The following is a 17,712-nucleotide window of genomic DNA, read 5'->3' as shown; positions in this document are numbered from 1 at the left end:
TCAGACAGTAGTGTAGGTTTCTTTTTTTTTCTCTCTCTCTTTCACTGATCATGTGGTCTCTGCCTTTGTGTTGCTTCCTCCTTTTTAAAGTGCTATTGTTTTGATCTTTTTTTCCCCAAAGTTCCAAAACGATGCAACAGTTTACAAAAAATAATTACTGCTCTCAAAATTCAAGGAAACCAGCTCCAACACCTAAAATACCTCAAAAAAGCAGGAGCTTTTACATCCAGAGTTTTTTCCCGTCCTGGTAGATTACCTGATGGACATGTTGTGTGTTGCGGTTCCCAAAGCTCTTCTGCCAAAAACAGAAAGGCTGTAACAAAGGGTAACGAGTAGAGAATCTCCATCACTTCTCACAGGCTGTAACGCAACACAGAATGGAACAGCATTACTTGCCAATTCATAACTGTACATTTGACACCACGACATAGACATAAATTGTGTAGTACTGCAGAGACATTCTTCCATGAAAAAGCATAATCTTGCAAATTTTCCCTTTTAACATATAAGTATATTCTAAGTCGACAATAAGATTTACAATGACTGACAAAAGAACCAAGGTTTAGATGGGGAGGATCTTTTCCATACAATGAGTTGGTATTATCTAGAATGCATTGGATTAAGGAAAACACGTGCAAGAAAATGTTTTGAAATGAAATTGGATATATACTTGAAAAAAAGGAATTTGCAGGGTTGCAGGAAAAGCGTGAGGTAGTTAAACTAAATTGATAATTTTTATAAAGGTAACATAATGCAGATGCTGGTAAATCTAAATAAAAACAGAAAATGCCAGAAATACTCAGGAGGTCTGACATTATCACAGAAAAGAAAGAGTAATCACTTCAAGTCATAATAAAAACTTCAATGAAATATCAGAGATTTGAAGCATTATCTCTATTTCTCTCTACAGATGCTTTCTGACCTGCTGAGTATTTCCAGCTTGTCTGCTATTCTGATTTGTATTTTTTTGCCCATTTCTCTGCCTGCGTTCCCAACCTCTTCCTGCCCAAAAAATATCCATCAGCCTCCTTATTGAAATTTTCAATTGACCTCTAGAATTAACAGTCTATTTTTTCTGGGAAGTGGAATTCCAAAGTTCCCACTACGTGGAATGTGAAGTGCTTTTTGGCATTATTTCAAATGGCCTAGATCTAATTTTAAGATTTCCCCAAGAGGGAATATAGTTCCCTTGCAATTTCCCTATCAAATCCCTGAATTATCTTCAGTATCTCAATTAGGTCATCTCCTAATTTTTTGCACTCTGGCGAATACACATCTAATCAGTGCAATTACCATTAACCCTTTTAGCATTGCTATCATTAGAGTGACATTCTGGGTGTAGGTTTGCTCGCTGAGCTGTAGGTTTAATATCCAGACATTTCATTATAAACATATAAATAGAAAGCAGGAGTCAACAGCTTCGCTCCACTTGGAGGTCGCCACTGATGATGTTACCTAGCCAGGTAAGGAAACGTCTAGATATCAAACCTACAGCTCAGCGAGCAAACCTACACCCTAAACCTCAACCTGAGCTACAAACCTTCACAAACCTTGCAGAATGACATTCAGCAAAGAGATCCTTCCGCCCTTTGAGTTTGCACCAACCTATATAATAATAATAATCCCATCTTCTAACGCTGGCCCATAACCATGAATGTTATGACATTGCAAGGGCTCATTCACATACTTTTTAAAGGTTGAAAGGTTTCCTGCCTTTACTCCCCTTCCAGGTCATGTATTCCAGATTCCTATGACCTGGAAATGTGTTGCTGGGAAAGCGCAGCAGGTCAGGCAGCATCCAGGGAACAGGAGAATCGACGTTTCGGGCATAAGCCCTTCTTCAGTAATGAGGAAAGTTTGTCCAGCAGGCTAAGATAAAAGGTAGGGAGGAGGGACTTGGGGGAGGGGCGTGGGAAATGTGATAGGTGGAAAGAGGTCAAGGTGAGGGTGATAGGTCAGACTGGGGTGGGGGCGGAGAGGTCGGGAAGAAGATTGCAGGTTAGGAAGGCGTTGCTGAATTTGATGGATTTGACTGAGACAGGGTGGGGGGAGGGGAAATGAGGAAACTGGTGAAATCCGAGTTCATCCCTTGTGGTTGGAGGGTTCCTAGGCGGAAGATGAGGCGTTCTTCCTCCAACCGTCGTTTTGTTGTGGTCTGACGATAGAGGAGTCCAAAGACCTGCATATCCTTGGTGGAGTGGGAGGGGGAATTGAAATATTGAGCCACAGGGTGGTTGGGTTGGTTGGTCCGGGTGTCCCAGAGGTGTTCTCTGAAATGCTCCGCAAGTAGCCGGCCTGTCTCCCCAATATAGAGGAGGCCACATCGGGTGTAGAGGATGCAATAGATGATGTGTGTGGAGGTGCAGGTGAATCTGTGGCGGATATGGAAGTTTCCTTTGGGGCCTTGGAGGGAGGTGAGGGGGGGAGGTGTGGGCGCAAGTGGAGGTTGGGGGGTGGGGGGGTGTGGATCTGACGAGGGAGTCACGGAGGGAGTGGTCTTTACGGAATGCTGATAGGGGAGGGGAGGGAAATATATCCTTGGTGGTGGGGTCCGTTTGGAGGTAGCGGAAATGACGGCGGATGATGCGCTGCACATGGAGATTGGTGGGGTGGTAGGTGAGGACCAGTGGGGTTCTGTCCTGGTGGCGGTTGGAGGGGCGGGGCTCAAGGGCGGAGGAGCGGGAAGTGGAAGAGATGCGGTGGAGGGCATCGTCGACCACGTCGGGGGGGAAATTGCGGTCCTTGAAGAAGGAGGCCATCTGGGTTGTGCGTTTTTGGAACTGGATTCCTATGACCCTCTGGGAGAAAAAGTTTTTCTCAAATTCCCTCTAAACCTTCTACCATTCACCTTAAAATTATTCCCCTTCATTATTGACCATTCAACCAAGGGCAACAGTTGTTTCCTATCCCCCTGTCCACGCCCCTCAATCTTATGCACCTCAATTCGTCTAAGTTAAAAAGCTCCATTCCAGGTGACCTTCCAATGAATCAATTCTGCACCTCTTCCAGTGCAATCATATATCCTTCCTGTAGTGCAGTGAACAGAACTGCATGACTGCATGCAACACTCCAGCTGTGGCCTAACCAAACAGTTGTACAGCTTCCATAAAACCTCTCTATTCTTGTAGTCTATGCTACAACTAATCAATGCAAGTAGCCGTTATGCCTTCTTAACCCACCCTATTATCTGTCTCTTATGTGGGACCTTGTCAAAGGCTTTGCTGAAATCTAACTTCATCAGCTGTACTACCCTCATCTACACAAGTGATCACCTCCTCGAAAAATTCTACCAAATTTGTTAGGCATGAACTCCCTCTGACAAAGCCACATTGACTATCCCTGATCAAATCCTTTCTGTCCAAGTGGTGATTAATTCTCTCCTTCGGAATTTTCTCCAATAGTTTCCCTACCCCTGATGTGTGACACACTAGTCTGTAATTAACTAGGAGAAAGTGAGGACTGTAAATGCTGGAGATCAGAGTCAAAAGTTGGTGCTGGAAAAGCATAACAGGTCCGGCAGCATCAGAGGAGCAGGAGAATCGACTTTTCAGGCATAAGCCCTTCTGCCCGAAACATCAATTCTCCTGCTCCTCGGATGGTGCCTGACCTGCTGTGCTTTTCCAGCACCACACACTCAACACTAGACTGTAATTCCTTGGTTTATCCCTACCACCCTTCTTGAAAAGTGGAGCTTCCTCCAGTCCTCTGGTACTTCTGTATGGCCAGAGAGGAATTAAAAATTTTGGTCAGGGCCCTTGTGATTTCTTCCCTTGCCTAGTAAGTTTATACAGTGTCTTTATCAAGGCCAATAAATCCTTCCTCAGCTGAGATATCTATAAGCATTCAGGTGTGAGCACAGTACTAACCAGAACTATATTGTGAAAGAATAATTTCTGCCTTTCTGTCTTTCCAAATTTAACTAGCTTCGAGACATTAACAGCAAAGTAGTAAACATAAATGGAAGTGAATAAGTGATGGCACCTTAATGATTTGCAAGAATGAAAGTCTTCCACACATCAATTGCTAAATAACTATAGAACCATAGTTTGGTAGTACAGAACTTGAAAATAGCTGAAAGACGCATGTTGTCAAAGTGTTTTCTCTTTTGTTCATCAGGACAATTTGCAAGAATTATCAAATGTCAGAGGAAAATAACACATACTGTATGAGAGGACTCTACCCACTGGTCAGGAAGTGAACTCTGATTGGTGGAGGTGTTAACATGGAAAATGCACTAGTTACACAATAACTGACAATTAACTACCAAACATTGCTTACATTTTAAATTAGGCAGGCTGACTCTAGTCAAGGCATTGTTATGAGAAATGAACCAAAGGATATTTTGTTGAGTTTAAATAGTTACACTTTATGTACAGGTTTGTCTGAAAAGAACAGAACCTGTGTGTTAGTATATGTAGCTTCCAGTACTTGCAAAAGCGTCATACTGAGTAATACCCTCAAAGGATCTTAAAGGAGGAAATGCAAATAAAAGTGCCCAGGATGGTAATTGAGAAAATGTGACCTTGCCTGGCATCCAACAGGCATAGTCCTGCTCCACTGAGAACCTGGCTTCAGTTATGTGGGGAAAGAGAGGACTTTTATAATCAGATAGTAAATGTAACTCTCATAAGACCCCTACAGCACAAGACATTTTATTAATAACTATCAGGAAGGTCTGAAAAGCTGGGCTGTTGTGTCTAGAAAAGAGAAAGCTGAGGAGTGACCTGGTAGGGATCTTCAAAATTTTGACATGCAGACTTTGAGAAGATGTTTCCATTTGTGTGGGCATACAAAACTTTAGGTCATAAATATATTCACAAATAAATTCAATCGGGAATTCAGGAGAAGAAAATGATGAACATGTGGAACACACTAATGCTGAGGGAAAAATAAAGAGAAGAGCAAGATTGAGAAAGGTGAGAGGAAGCCACTGCACTGCCAAATACCATTTGAGCCATGTACATTCCATAGAAAACTATAGTGAAACAATGGGAAATGAACAGAATGACCAGGAATTAAATTATAGAAGGGTGAATTGAGAAATATAATTTAATGTATACCTTTGTCCTTTTACTGGTGCAGTGTTGAATCCACTCTAAATAAGAATTACAGAAGCTGGCTCTTGAGATTCCCTTGAGGCAATGATCATAGTCTTCATCAATGTTCACATTAAAAACCCCTGGGTCCCTATCAACATAATTCCATGTTGTGCACAGATGCAGGGCTTCCTGTATAGATTCATTGCGTAACCAGTCTTCCAGTTTTGGAGAACAAATCAAGTAATATATTATGCTCTGCCAAGAGAAATTCGTTAATACACAATCTCATCTCACTGTTGCAACAGATATGCACATTAATACCAACTGATTTCATTGATAATAATTCAAACAATACATTAAAAAATGACAAATGCCACATTTATTCATTGTTTAAAGCTGAAACATGAAATACACTTCTTAAAAGATTTGTTTTAAGATAGAAAATTACTTTAGTAAGGACTATTTGTCGAGAAATTTTAAAATAGAGTCACCCAAAAGTGCTTCACAGGGAAGGGAGAAAGGAAGTGCAAATCAAAAAAGGAGATGATAGAAAAGGAGAATGTGGGTTTTTAAGGGGAAGCATTATTGGAAGTTTATTCAGGGTATGGGGCTTAGGTTCAAAAAGTGTGAAAGGTTCTCATTTATTTTTCTGTCTGATTTAAAAGCTGTTCAGGGCACAAATAACTCGAATGCAAAGTTATCTATTCAAATGTGTCACTTACATTATTTCATGACATAAAATTCAACTGCTCCCAAATCATTTTTAAAATCTGAGAGGTTCCTCTAGTTTATCTGATACTTCTGTCTTTATAATCAACCAGCTGTGCTTACTGTCATTGGTCACTTGCCTGTTATGCCCATAATTTGTTTTCTGTAACTATATTTCATTCTGATTGTTGTCCTCCATGTAGCTTTTACCATAATCACACCTTTCAGCCACAGATCTCACGTGACCCATGTTAATTAATCACTCCTACTCTGGGCATTAATGATGCTGGGCATGGCTAAGTGAATGGTTATATTGCACTCTGGGTCAAATAGTTATCGGTTTAAGCTCCATTCCAGACACCTGAGCGTAAAATCTAAAGTGAAACTGGGGTACAGTATTGTGGGAGTTCTGTACTCTTGGAGGTGCCATTTTTCAGAAGAAATATCCGAAGGGGCTTTATCTGCCCTTTGGTCAGTATCATATTGCTGTTTATGGGATTTTTGAAGTGATTGCACTTCAAAATAAAAGTATTTTATTAGTTGTAAGGCATTTTCGGTTGCCTAAGATTGTGCAAGGTTTTGTATATTTGAAAGTCTTTCTTTTTGCATTACTCACAATGCAAAATGCACTGACTGCAGCACTATTTAGTATCAAGTACAAAAGCACCGCTTAAACTATATTGAAAGGACTTGATAATTTCAGGAGGTTCAGCAGGTTTTTGCATTTCCCTGAGAGTGTTTACTCTTTTGGGTCAGGATATTTTGGATTTGGTGATGTGTAATTACACAGGTTTAATAAATGACGTCTGAGTAAAAGATCCTCTAGGAAACAGTGACCATATGTGTCATAGGAAGGATGTTGTTAAACTTGAGAGGAGGCAGAAAAGATCTTAAAAGATGTTGCCAGGACTGGAGGGTTTGAGTTAAAGGGACAGGCTAAATAGGCTGGGGTTTTTACCCTGAAGTGTCATGAAGGGCAAGGATAGGGCGAATAGTCAAGACCTTTTCGATAGGGTAGAGAAGCCCAAAACTAGAGGATGTAAGTTTAATGTGAGAGGGGAAAGATACAGAAGGGACCTAAGGGGCAACCTTTTAATGCAGAGGGTGGTGCATGTATGGACTGAGCTGCCAGAGTAAGTGGTAGAGGCTGGTACAATCACAACATTTAAAAGACATCTGGATTGGTACTTGAATATGAAAACTTTAAAGGGATAAGGGCCAAATGCTGGCAAATAGGATTAGATGAATTTAAGATATCTGGTCAGCATGGACATGTTGGACCAAAGGGTCTGTTTTCATGCTGTATAACTCTACGACTTTAAATGTAAAAAGGAGTTAAGCTAATGTTGGTTAACCAGGGAAGTTAAAGATAGCATCAAATTGAAAGATAAAACATACAATGTGGCAAAGATGAATAATAAGCTAGAGGATTGGAATAGTTTTAATACCCAACATAAGAAAACCAAACAAGGGAGTAAATTAACTTTGAGGGTAAACTTGCAAGTAAGATCAAGGCAGACAGCTTCTTGAAGTATAATAAATAGGAAGAGAGATACCAAAGAGAACATAGATCCCTGAGTGAATGAGGTTGGGGAAATAACAATGGGAACCAAAAGAGCTGAATAAATATTTTGGATCAATTTTCACAGTAGAAGACACTAATAGCATTCCAAAATTACTAAATAATCAAGGGCAAAAGAAGGAGAAGAAATAAATACAGTAACTATCAAATACAAAAACTAGAGAAAAAGTGCTCTGTTAACTAATGGGTCAAATACCAATTAATCCCCTGAGCAGGATGGGATGCATCTTAGGACATTAAAGGAAGTAGTTATAGAAATAATGGATGCACTGCTAGTAATCCTCCAAGAATGCTTACAATATGGAAATGTCCCATAAGATTGGAAAACTTTTATTTCAAAAGGGAAGGAGTCAAGAAAAATAGGTAACGACAAGTCAGTTAATTTAACATCTCTAACTGGGAAAATATTAGAGTCTATACAAAGAATGTAATAGCAGAGCATTTAGAAATGGAATATATGATAAGTAGAGTCGACATGGCTCATGAAGAAGAGGATATCATGCTTGACAAATTTACTCGAATTTTTTAAGGAGGTGACAGACATGACATTTAAGCAGAAGCAGTGGATGTCATTTATTTGGATTTTCAGGAGGCATTTGTTAAGGTACAGCATATTAGACGACTTATTAAGAGCCAACAGTGTTGGAAGTAGCATATCAGCATGGGTGGGGGTGGGTTTGTAGTGAATATCGGACACCAGCTTATCCCTAGAAACGATAACAGAGATGTCAAGGGAAGGGAAGGGATGAGACAGAGATGGACCAGGTGAAGTCATAGACAGAGAGTTGGAATGAGGGGGCATATTCAAGATGGCAACCTCTAATTAGTGGAGCACCACAGGAATCATTGCTGGGGTAAAAATTATAATGTATAAAATTACTTGAATCAGGAAAGTGAACGTACATAGCCAAGTTTGCAGATGACACAAAAATAAAGAGAAAGGTGAATGATGAGGATGACAGAGTCTGCAGAGGGATATAGTTAGTGGGCAAACAATCGGCAGATGGAATATCATATGGGAAAATCTGAGGTTACACATCTTGGTGGGAAGAATAGAAGAACTAAATATTATTTAAACGGAGAAGGCCTGCGGAAAGCTACAGCAGTGAGTAATTTGGAAATCCTTGTGCATGAATCAAAAATAAAACTAACACACAAGTTCAGCAGGTAATAGGTAAGGAAAATGGACTATTAGCCTCCATTTCAAAAGGAATAGTATATAAATGTAGGGAGGTTTTGCTACACAGCTGAAATAACATGTCTCTTTGTAGGTTACTTGGAAAATTTCTTGTTCCAATCCTATTTAGGTCTCTCCCCACAGCTTCTCCTGATCCATCTCTATCTCATCCCTTCCCTTCCCTGACATCTTTGTTATCATTTCTAGGGATAAGCTGGTGTCTGTTATCCACTACAAACCCACCGACACTCACACTTGTCCAAATTTCCTGTAAGGACTCTATTTCATTCTCCCAGTTTCTCTGTCGCAACTGTCTGGTGAAGCCGCCTTCTGCAGAGTTATATCAGAGATGTCCACCTTTTTTCCTAAACTAAAGTTTCCCATCTACCATGGTTGACAGGAGCCTTAACAGTGTGCAACCCAGTTCCAGCTCTCATTCCTTATCCTCTTTGCCACATAACAATACAATCCTTTCCACCTATCAGCCTCTGCACCAAAGGATCATAAACTGCCACTTCCGCTACTACCAGTTGGATGCCATGACCAGGCACACATTCCCCTCTCCTCCCTCGTTAGTATTTTGCCTGGACCGTTCCCTCCTGGACAACTCCTCCTCCATTCCCAACACTTCCCCACAACACCTTACTGTCTAAATGCAAAAGGTACAACACTTGCCCATTTGCTTCCTCCGTCCTCACTATCCAAGTGACAGTCACATTTTTTACCTGCACTTCATTCAATGCAGTGTACTGTATTAACTGTTTGCAACGATCCCCTCGACATTGTGGAGACAAAACGAAGACTGGGTGACTGCTTTGTGGAACACCTGCATTCTCTTTATAAAAATGACTGAGCTTCCAGTTGTTTGTCACTTCAACACACCATCATTCTGACTGGCCAACATTTAGGTCTGAGGCCTGCTGTAGTGTTTCAGTGAGTCTCAGTGCAAGCTGCAGGAATTGCATCACACTGCCTGCTTAGGTTCCTTATAACCTTGGGGACTCAATGTCAAGTTCAATCACTTTAAAACCTGTACTTCCTTCCATGTCTTTTATCGATTCCCATACCCTAGGTTCTGTCATAATATGGGGTGTTTCCAGCACAGCCAACTCATTTTCACCCATTCACAATCCCGAATTTCACCTATCCAGCTTTTCCTCTTCCCTGGCTTGCTATCAACAGTCTCTCTGTCTGCCTAACTTTTGTTTCTTTCTCTCTCTGGACTCCATCTCCACCTATCCCCTCCTCTTCCCAAATCCTCCCCGCATGCTGCCAGACCTGGAGCAAGAGTAGGGCAACTGGCCAATTGAGCCTCCTCTGCCATTCAATAAGATCATGGTTGATCTTTTTGTGCACTTAGCTCCACTTACCCACCCGCTCACCATAGCCCTTAATTCCTTCATTGTTCAAACATCTGTCTAATTCTGCCTGAAAAACATTCAACGAGGTAGCCTCAATTGCTTCACTAGGCAGGAAATTCCACAGATGCACAATCTTTTGGGAGAAGAAGTTCCTCCTCAGCTCAGTTCTAAATCTGCACCCTCTTATATTGGGGCTATGTTCCTAGTTCTAGTTTGACCCGCCAATGGAAACAACCTCCGTGATTCTGTCTTATCTATTCCTATCATAATTTTATATACTCTTCACAAGTTACTTTCCTACCTTTCTTTGTGTTTTCATCAAATTTACTTACCATACCTTTGTTATAATTTATATAAACAACTTGAAGGATTCAAAATTCAAGCTTTGCACTGATCCATTGGTCTCCCTCCCTTTTTGAATACACATTTGGACATTAAGCATGCTGCTCACTACCCTTGCTACTCTATGTAACAGGCATCTTTCATTGTTATAATGGCAAGTTGAAACTTTGTAGTGTGAGATGGTAAAAGTAGAAGTCTTCAAGAACTGTAATCAGTGAGCAAATTTATTAATTGGCAGTGATGTCACAGACACTACTGCAAGGACTTTAAGTGCACCTTATGCAGTTGTGATAGCACCAAATGCAGCCTTTTAAATAAGGAATTATTTACACTATTTTCCAATCTAAATGAACCTTCCCTGAATCTAGAGGAGTTTGGAAAATTAACGCACTAATTTCACTATCTCACTAGTCTTTTCTTTTAACATCCTAGGTTGAAATTTTTCAAGACGTAGTGACATGACAGCCTATAACGCTAGCAATTTACTTAGTACCTTTTCTCTGGTCACTGTAATCTTCCTGTATTTCTCCCTCGCTTCCATTTCTGGATTTACAGCTGATTCTCGGATAATGTTTTGTAAATGCCTTTTCAATTCACCTACTTTCTCACCATTCCTCATTAATTCCTCAGCCTCACTTTCCATAAAACCAAAACCCATTTTGTTGACTCTTCTCTTTTTAAAAACATTATCGAGAAACTCTAATCATGTTTCTACATTTCTAGTTTAGATTTCTCGAGTACTTTTTTTTCCTTCTTATCAATCTGGTGGTCATCCTTTGCTTTTCTTCTGTCCAATTTTCTGACCTTGTGCAAGTGTATGTTTTTTCTTTCAGGTCGATACCCTCTTCAACTCATTTTAGTTAACCACAGATGGTTGGTCCTCCCTTCGGAATTTTTCTTTCTCAATGGAATGAAACTACGCCATGTACACTGAAATATCCTATTAAATGTCTGCCACTATCACCATTTACCCTTAACCTGATTTGCCAGTTCACTTTAGCTGGCTCTGTTTCATGCCCTCATAATTGCCCTTAATTAAGTTTAAAATTCTTGTCTTGTACATACACTTCTCTCCCTCAGACTGACTGTAAAGTTCAATCAAATTATGCTCATTGCTACCCAGGGGCACCTTCATTACGAGTTCATTAATTAACCTATCTCTTTGCAATAACATCAGGCCTAAATAGCCTGCTTTCAAGTTGGCTCCATATTGTGCTGTTGGAAGAAATTCTTCCAAAAATAGTCTAACATCTAGGCTACATACACTGGTTCTGAAGAAGAATCATTGGTTTCTCTCCACAGGTGCTGCCAGACCTGCTGAGACTTTCCAGGAGTTTCTGTTTGTGTTTCAGTTTTACCATCTAGGCCACCTATGCCCATCTGTTTGTAGATTAAAATCTCCCATGATTATCACCCTGCTTCTGACAAGCTCCCATTATTTCTTTCTTCATACTCTATCTTATGATGGGGATAATACGGGGATAAATTGAATTCAAATGTCAAAAGCTGCGTTGGTGAGGTTCAGATCCATGCCCCCAGAGCATAAACCTGGGCCTCTGGATTACTAATCTAACCACATTACCGTTATAAAACTGCCTCTCCAAACGCTCATCCTTTAGGTTCTCCTGCCATCCCCATACAATCCAGCAGTGATTATCTAACACATCCATCCTCACAATATCCCGTCTTCTCGTGATCAGTCAGAAAGTTAACTCTCTTTTTATTACTCAATTGGATGCTTTTTAAGTGTCTAGTTGAACAGACTTCTTCTTTATTTCCCAATATTTAATAACCATCAAACAAAAATGTTTGATTAGAATTATTTTAAAAAGCTCAGTTTTTAACATGGTGAAGTATCCTAATACCTCCACCTCTACATGGTGCAAGGAACAGAAAGAAAGTTGGGGACATTCTTATAGTACAACAAGCAGCCATGGCATCCTCCTCTACTCACTCTGTGGACTTCCAATCTTAACACATCCTTCCTGTCAAATCCCTGTGTAAAAATAAAGAGGCTGGCTTCCAGTGTAGGCTTCCATCCTGGTCCCAGAGGAGGCCTGGCCTTTGTTACTTCTCGCACCAGGGAGCCAGTCTTCACCTCCCTGAACTTCTTGAGTACTGCCAATAATGTTACTGCGCACAGGATGCAATTAGCACAGGCACAAATGATTCTTGTGGCCTTTTGTGTCATAGTCTGTTGACATCATGGGCCAAACCTGTGCAACGTGCATTAGCCAATCCAGTGTTATGTACTCAATTTTAACAATCCTATGAATTTATTCTTGGGCTTTGCTCACAGCTGTGTCCTGAATTCTAAATTCCTGAAACTTGGCAACACCATTGTCAGTAAAGATACAGTTACCACAGGAATTTCTAGTCAGCTTTTGATGGGCTACCATTAAATATATATAAACCCAAATCCAACTTCATCCCACTTTCCCAGTCTCCCAGTTATTGTCCAAAAATTGGAGTCTGATTCTTGTTGCTTTATTAAAGCTGGCAGTTCTGACAGCCTGTAGGTGGAACACAGCTTAAGAAATGTAGGAGGTGGAGACAAATAGACCTATTTATGAAACAAAATAACATATTAGCGACTTACTGGCATACTACTACCTTTACATAATAGGTGATAAGCATCTTTCTGAGGTCAAACATCTGCAACATACACGCTGCATTGTTGTCGCTGATGCTATAGCCTTCTAGTACATATTTAGAGGATGTAACTTCCCAGGCCAGCCAGCGCTGGATGAAAGCAGCATTGAATGACAACATGTGAGGCAAATGTCCTGGTTCACAACAACAGCAGCAGCCCTCATCATCCTCAACACCCTCTGTTATTGCTTCAACTTCCCTCTGCTGGCAATATGTACCTGGAAAAAAAAAAGGTTTTGTTTTACACTCGGAAAGACAATTCACAAGAAATACCAATGCTGAAGAAAAACAACCGTTTTATACGGCATGAGAACAAATGTTGGAAAATGAATTCTGATTAGTAGAGGCACTGCCATAGGGTGAATACACCAATTAGCTGATGACTGACAGTTAACTGCCAAGAATAGAAGTCATTGAAAAAGCTCAACAGGTCTGGCAGCATTTGTGAAGAGAAATCAAGAGTTAACATTTTGGGTCCGGTGACCCTTCCTCAGAACCTCAAATACCTGAAACAATAACTCTGATTTCTCTTCACAGATATTCCAAACCTGCTGTGCTTTTCCAGCAACTTTTGCTTTTGTTTCTGATTTACAGCATTCACAGTTCTTTTGGTTTTTAATTAACTGTCAAGCTTCATTTAAATTTATATCAGGCATATTGAATAACAAATGAAGCAGTGAATGGCTGTCACCTGTTTTGCTGAGCTGAAACAGGTGCAATGTGTTTTGTGTTCTTTCTGACTGCAGAGAACAAGACCATGTGTCTTAATATTTGAAGTTTTCAGTAACCATACTGCAAATTAAATTGATAACCTTAAACTGGTTGTCAGCATAATTATTAGCACACTTAGAATTGTTCACAAAATGTCCAATCACAGAATCACATCTACTGTGTTTTTATTTTTGCAAGGCACAAGCCTTTGCATAGTCAGCTTGTTGTGAACAGCCAGTCTTTATATATAGGCCTATATTTAAGCATCACATTGGCACTGAAATTCATTTACCACAAAATATATTTGTGTGATAGGCTGAATATCTTTTTGGCCGGAGATATCCTGTTAGCACTGATCATTACTTGTGTTGATACTGCATGCTGTGGAAGCTACGTATACAAATGCACAGATAATAGTATAAAAAATGTACTATTCATTTATACTCTATGACTTGCACTATGAAATTTAAAAGAATGACTTAAATTTGTTTTGCATTTTAATGACCACTAGATATTCCAAACACTTTATAGTCAATTAAGTACTTTTAATCATTGTTGTAATTGTTACGACCAATCCCAGGCAAGATTCCCCAATTTGTGATAGGTCCAAACAGGATACCTCAAGGCTTAAGCTCCCAAGTGAGGAGGTGGTTCGCCTTGGTTATTCATCCACCCAAGTTGCTGAAGAACAACATCTCATTTTCGACTTGGGGCTCTTGTAGCCTCTAGGACTCAACATCAAATTCAATAACTTTAGAGTCTGATTTAATCTTTTTATGTTTTTCCCAATCCCAATCCTGTTATAACCTGGGTTACTTTTAGCACAGTTATCCATTCCCACGTATACCTAGGCCCATTATCATATTGTATGGGTTGCATTCAGCACAGCCAACCCATTTTCTCAGTCTCAACTCTTATTATCACTTGATAAAAGCAAATTACTGTGGATGCTGGAATCTGAAACCAAAAGAGAAAATGCTGGAAAATCGCAGCAGGTCTGGAAGCATCTGTAAGGAGAGAAAAGAGCTGACATTTCGAGTCTAACTGACCCTTTGTCAAAGCTAAAAAAAGGGGAGAAATAGGGAGGTATTTATACGAGGCTGAGAGAAGGTGAGTCATAGCTCCAGAAGCTTTTGTACCATTCACTTATTCAGCTTTTTTTCTGTCCTGGCCTGATATCTATAAACTCATTGTTTACACCCACTTCAAATTTCTCTGTCTCTCTGGGCTCCCGTCTCCACCCACCCGCTCATCTCTCTCTCTCTCTCCTCCATCCACCTGCCCCTAAATCTTTAGCTTCAGCATAAATACCACTTTTTCTAAACTACTAAAAACAATTCTGATGAAGTCACCAGACTCGAAGTGTTGACTCTACTTTCTTCCCAAGATGCTGCCAAATCTGCTGAGTTTGTCCATTGAAGCTTAAAAAGTACACACAGGCTTTTGAATTGCTTGTGAAGGCCATACGGTTAAATATTGCAATTGTTGCAGTGAATGTTATCAGTCGTATTAACGTGTAGTTGAATAGTCACTTTTGAGACTCTTGGATTTGTAGATTATTAGAAAAGATATTTGTCACAGAGTGAGACAGTCTTTTCCCTTTTCTTTACTTCTGGTGCACAGGTATTAAAATGGATGTTCTCAGAGTTGCAACCTCACAACCCAGTAGTTCACACACCAGGATGTCAAACCACTAACGCACACAGAACAGGGTAGAAGCTCAACTTCAATCCCTGTTTCTTGAAAGGGGGAAATTCAATTATATATTTTGCCCAGAATGCTGTTTTTTTTTAAACCATCATGTTTGAAGTCTAAGATATTCCATGGAGATCTCAAATTTAGTTGGAGTGCTTTGAAACTTCTTTGAAACTTCTTTGAAACCTTGGCAGGTGTAACATTCTAGATTCTCTCTCTCCAGGTAGCCACTGAATTTACATCTGTGGTCAAATTATGACTGAACTTTTTAAAAAAATATTGCAATTAAAATTTAATATGTCCCTATGTAATAGATTTTTTGGTCAACGGTCATTGGCAGTAATATATAAATATAAAGAATTGTAGAATGCCTACAGTATGGAAAGAAGCCATTCAGCCCATCGAGTCTGCATCGGTCCTCCGAACAGCAACTCAGCCAAACCCAGTCCCTACCATAACTCTGAAGCTCCGCATTTTTATCATGGCTAATCCACCTACATATCCTGCGACACTATGGACCATTTAGCATGGCCAATCCACATATCTTGCACATCTTTTGACTGTGGGAAGAGCACCCAGAGTAAACCCACTCAGACACAGACTGACTGTCTATGTGGAGTTTGCACATTCGCTCGAGGCTGAATTGAATCTAGGTCCCTATCGCTGTGAGGTAGCAGTACTAACCACTTCGCCATTGTGTTGCCCATATTGTAAATTTCTTGGAAGTAAATTCAACAATATATGTCATAATATATGCACCACGTATTTTGAATTTGTTACTTATGTAATAATAATAGTGTTAATAATAAAATATTTAATACCAGTGTACTAAGAAAACAGTGACAGGATTAGACAGTCAACATGGATTTGAAAAAGGGAAGTCATGCTTGACAAATTTACTGAAATTCTTCAAGGATGTAACTAGTAGTGTTGACAAGGGGGAATCAGTGGATGTGGCTTACTTGGACTTTTGGAAGGCATTAGATGAGGTCCCACTTAAGAGATTAGCAAATGAAATTAACTGCATGGAATCGGGGGTAGTGTACTGACATGCATAAGGTCTGGGTGGTGGACAGGAAATAAAGCCCAGGAATAAACTGGTTATTTTCTGAGTGGCAGCCAGTGACCACTAGGATACTACAAGAATCAGTGCTTAGACCACAGCCATTCACTGAGTGACTGGGCAAATACATGGCAGATCAAGTATAATATGGATAAATATGACATTATCCACTTCGATAGCAAAATGACGAAGGCAGATTATTATCCAAATGGTGACAGATTGAGAAAGGGAGAAGTGCATTGAGACTTGGGTTTACTTGTACACCAGTTGCTGAAAGGATGTGTACAGGCGCAGGAGGCAAATGGTGTGTTGGCCTTCATAACAAGAGAATTCGAGGACAAGAGCAGGGATGTCTTGCTGCAATCATACAGGCCTTGGTGAGACCACAGCTGGATTAGGGTGTGCAGTTTTGACTTCTTTATCTCAGGAAAGATGCTCTAGCTATGCAGGGAGTATAACAAAGACTTACTAGACTGATTCCTGGGATAGTAGGACTGATATATGAAGAGATAATAGATCGAGTAAGACTATTTGCATTGGAGGTTAGAAAAAAAGGAGGGATCTCACAGAAGCCTATAAAATTCTAACAGGACTAGGTAGGGTAGAGGCAGGAAGGATTTTCCTGATGAGTGAGGAGTCTAGAACCAGAGGTCACAGTCTTCAGGATGGACCATTTAGGACTGAGATGAGGAGAATTTTCTTCACCCAGAGCATGATGAGCCTGTGGAATTTTCTGCCACACAAAGCTATTGAGGGCAAAACATGGATTTTGTTTTTAAGAAAGAGACAGGTATGGTTCTCAGGGCTAAAGGGATCAAAGAGTAAGGGGGCAAAAGTTGGAAAAAGGTACTGAGTAGGATGTTCAGTCATGATCATACTGAATGGCAGAACAGAATAGAAGGGCTGAATGGTCTAATCTTGTTCTTACTTTCTATGTTGGTATGTTACTTGTCACAGTGTAATTTGAAATTCTGGTTAATAGTGGAACACATTTCTTTGTAGAATCCCTACAACGTGGACACAGGCCATTTGGCCCAACAAGTCCACACCGACCCTCCGAAGAGTCACCCATCCAGAACCATTCCCCTACCCTATTATTCTACATTTACTCCTTACTATTGCACCTTACCTACACACTCCTGAACCCTATGGACAATTTATCATGGCCAATTCATTTAACCTGCACATCTTTGGATTATGGGAGGAAACCGGAATACCCGGAGGAAACCCACGCAGACACAGGGAGAACGTGCAAACTCCACACAAACAGTTGCCTGATGCTGGAATTGAACCAGGGTCCCTGGCGCTGTGGGGCAGCAATGTTAACCACTGAGCTGCAATTTCTTCTCCTAAAATTTATTGCAATCTAACATATAAAAATA

The 17,712-nt window shown here is 40.3% G+C and overlaps 1 protein-coding gene across 5 annotated transcripts in view; it reads right to left on the bottom strand.

The window, feature by feature from the left end:
• Window positions 1-17,712, bottom strand: part of LOC122548604 (pecanex-like protein 1) — a 281,969-nt gene that overhangs the window by 46,970 nt on the left and 217,287 nt on the right. For all 5 annotated transcript variants that reach the window (XR_015752841.1, XM_087978544.1, XM_087978548.1 and 2 more), the window contains 3 exons: window positions 12,823-13,079; window positions 5,061-5,294; window positions 257-360 (listed from right to left, as the gene is read on the bottom strand). Coding sequence is in view for 4 of the 5 variants with exons in the window: in XM_087978544.1 (XP_087834670.1) it covers window positions 257-360; window positions 5,061-5,294; window positions 12,823-13,079 (595 nt within the window). In the remaining variant the exon portion in view is untranslated. The remainder of the gene's footprint in view (window positions 1-256; window positions 361-5,060; window positions 5,295-12,822; window positions 13,080-17,712) is intronic.

Source organism: Chiloscyllium plagiosum, unplaced genomic scaffold (assembly GCF_037043375.1).
Source record: "Chiloscyllium plagiosum isolate Xiang-an unplaced genomic scaffold, Cpla_swu_hap1 HiC_scaffold_3, whole genome shotgun sequence".
In the NCBI taxonomy this organism is placed as follows: domain Eukaryota; kingdom Metazoa; phylum Chordata; class Chondrichthyes; order Orectolobiformes; family Hemiscylliidae; genus Chiloscyllium; species Chiloscyllium plagiosum.
This window is presented reverse-complemented; position numbering and strand designations above follow the sequence as displayed.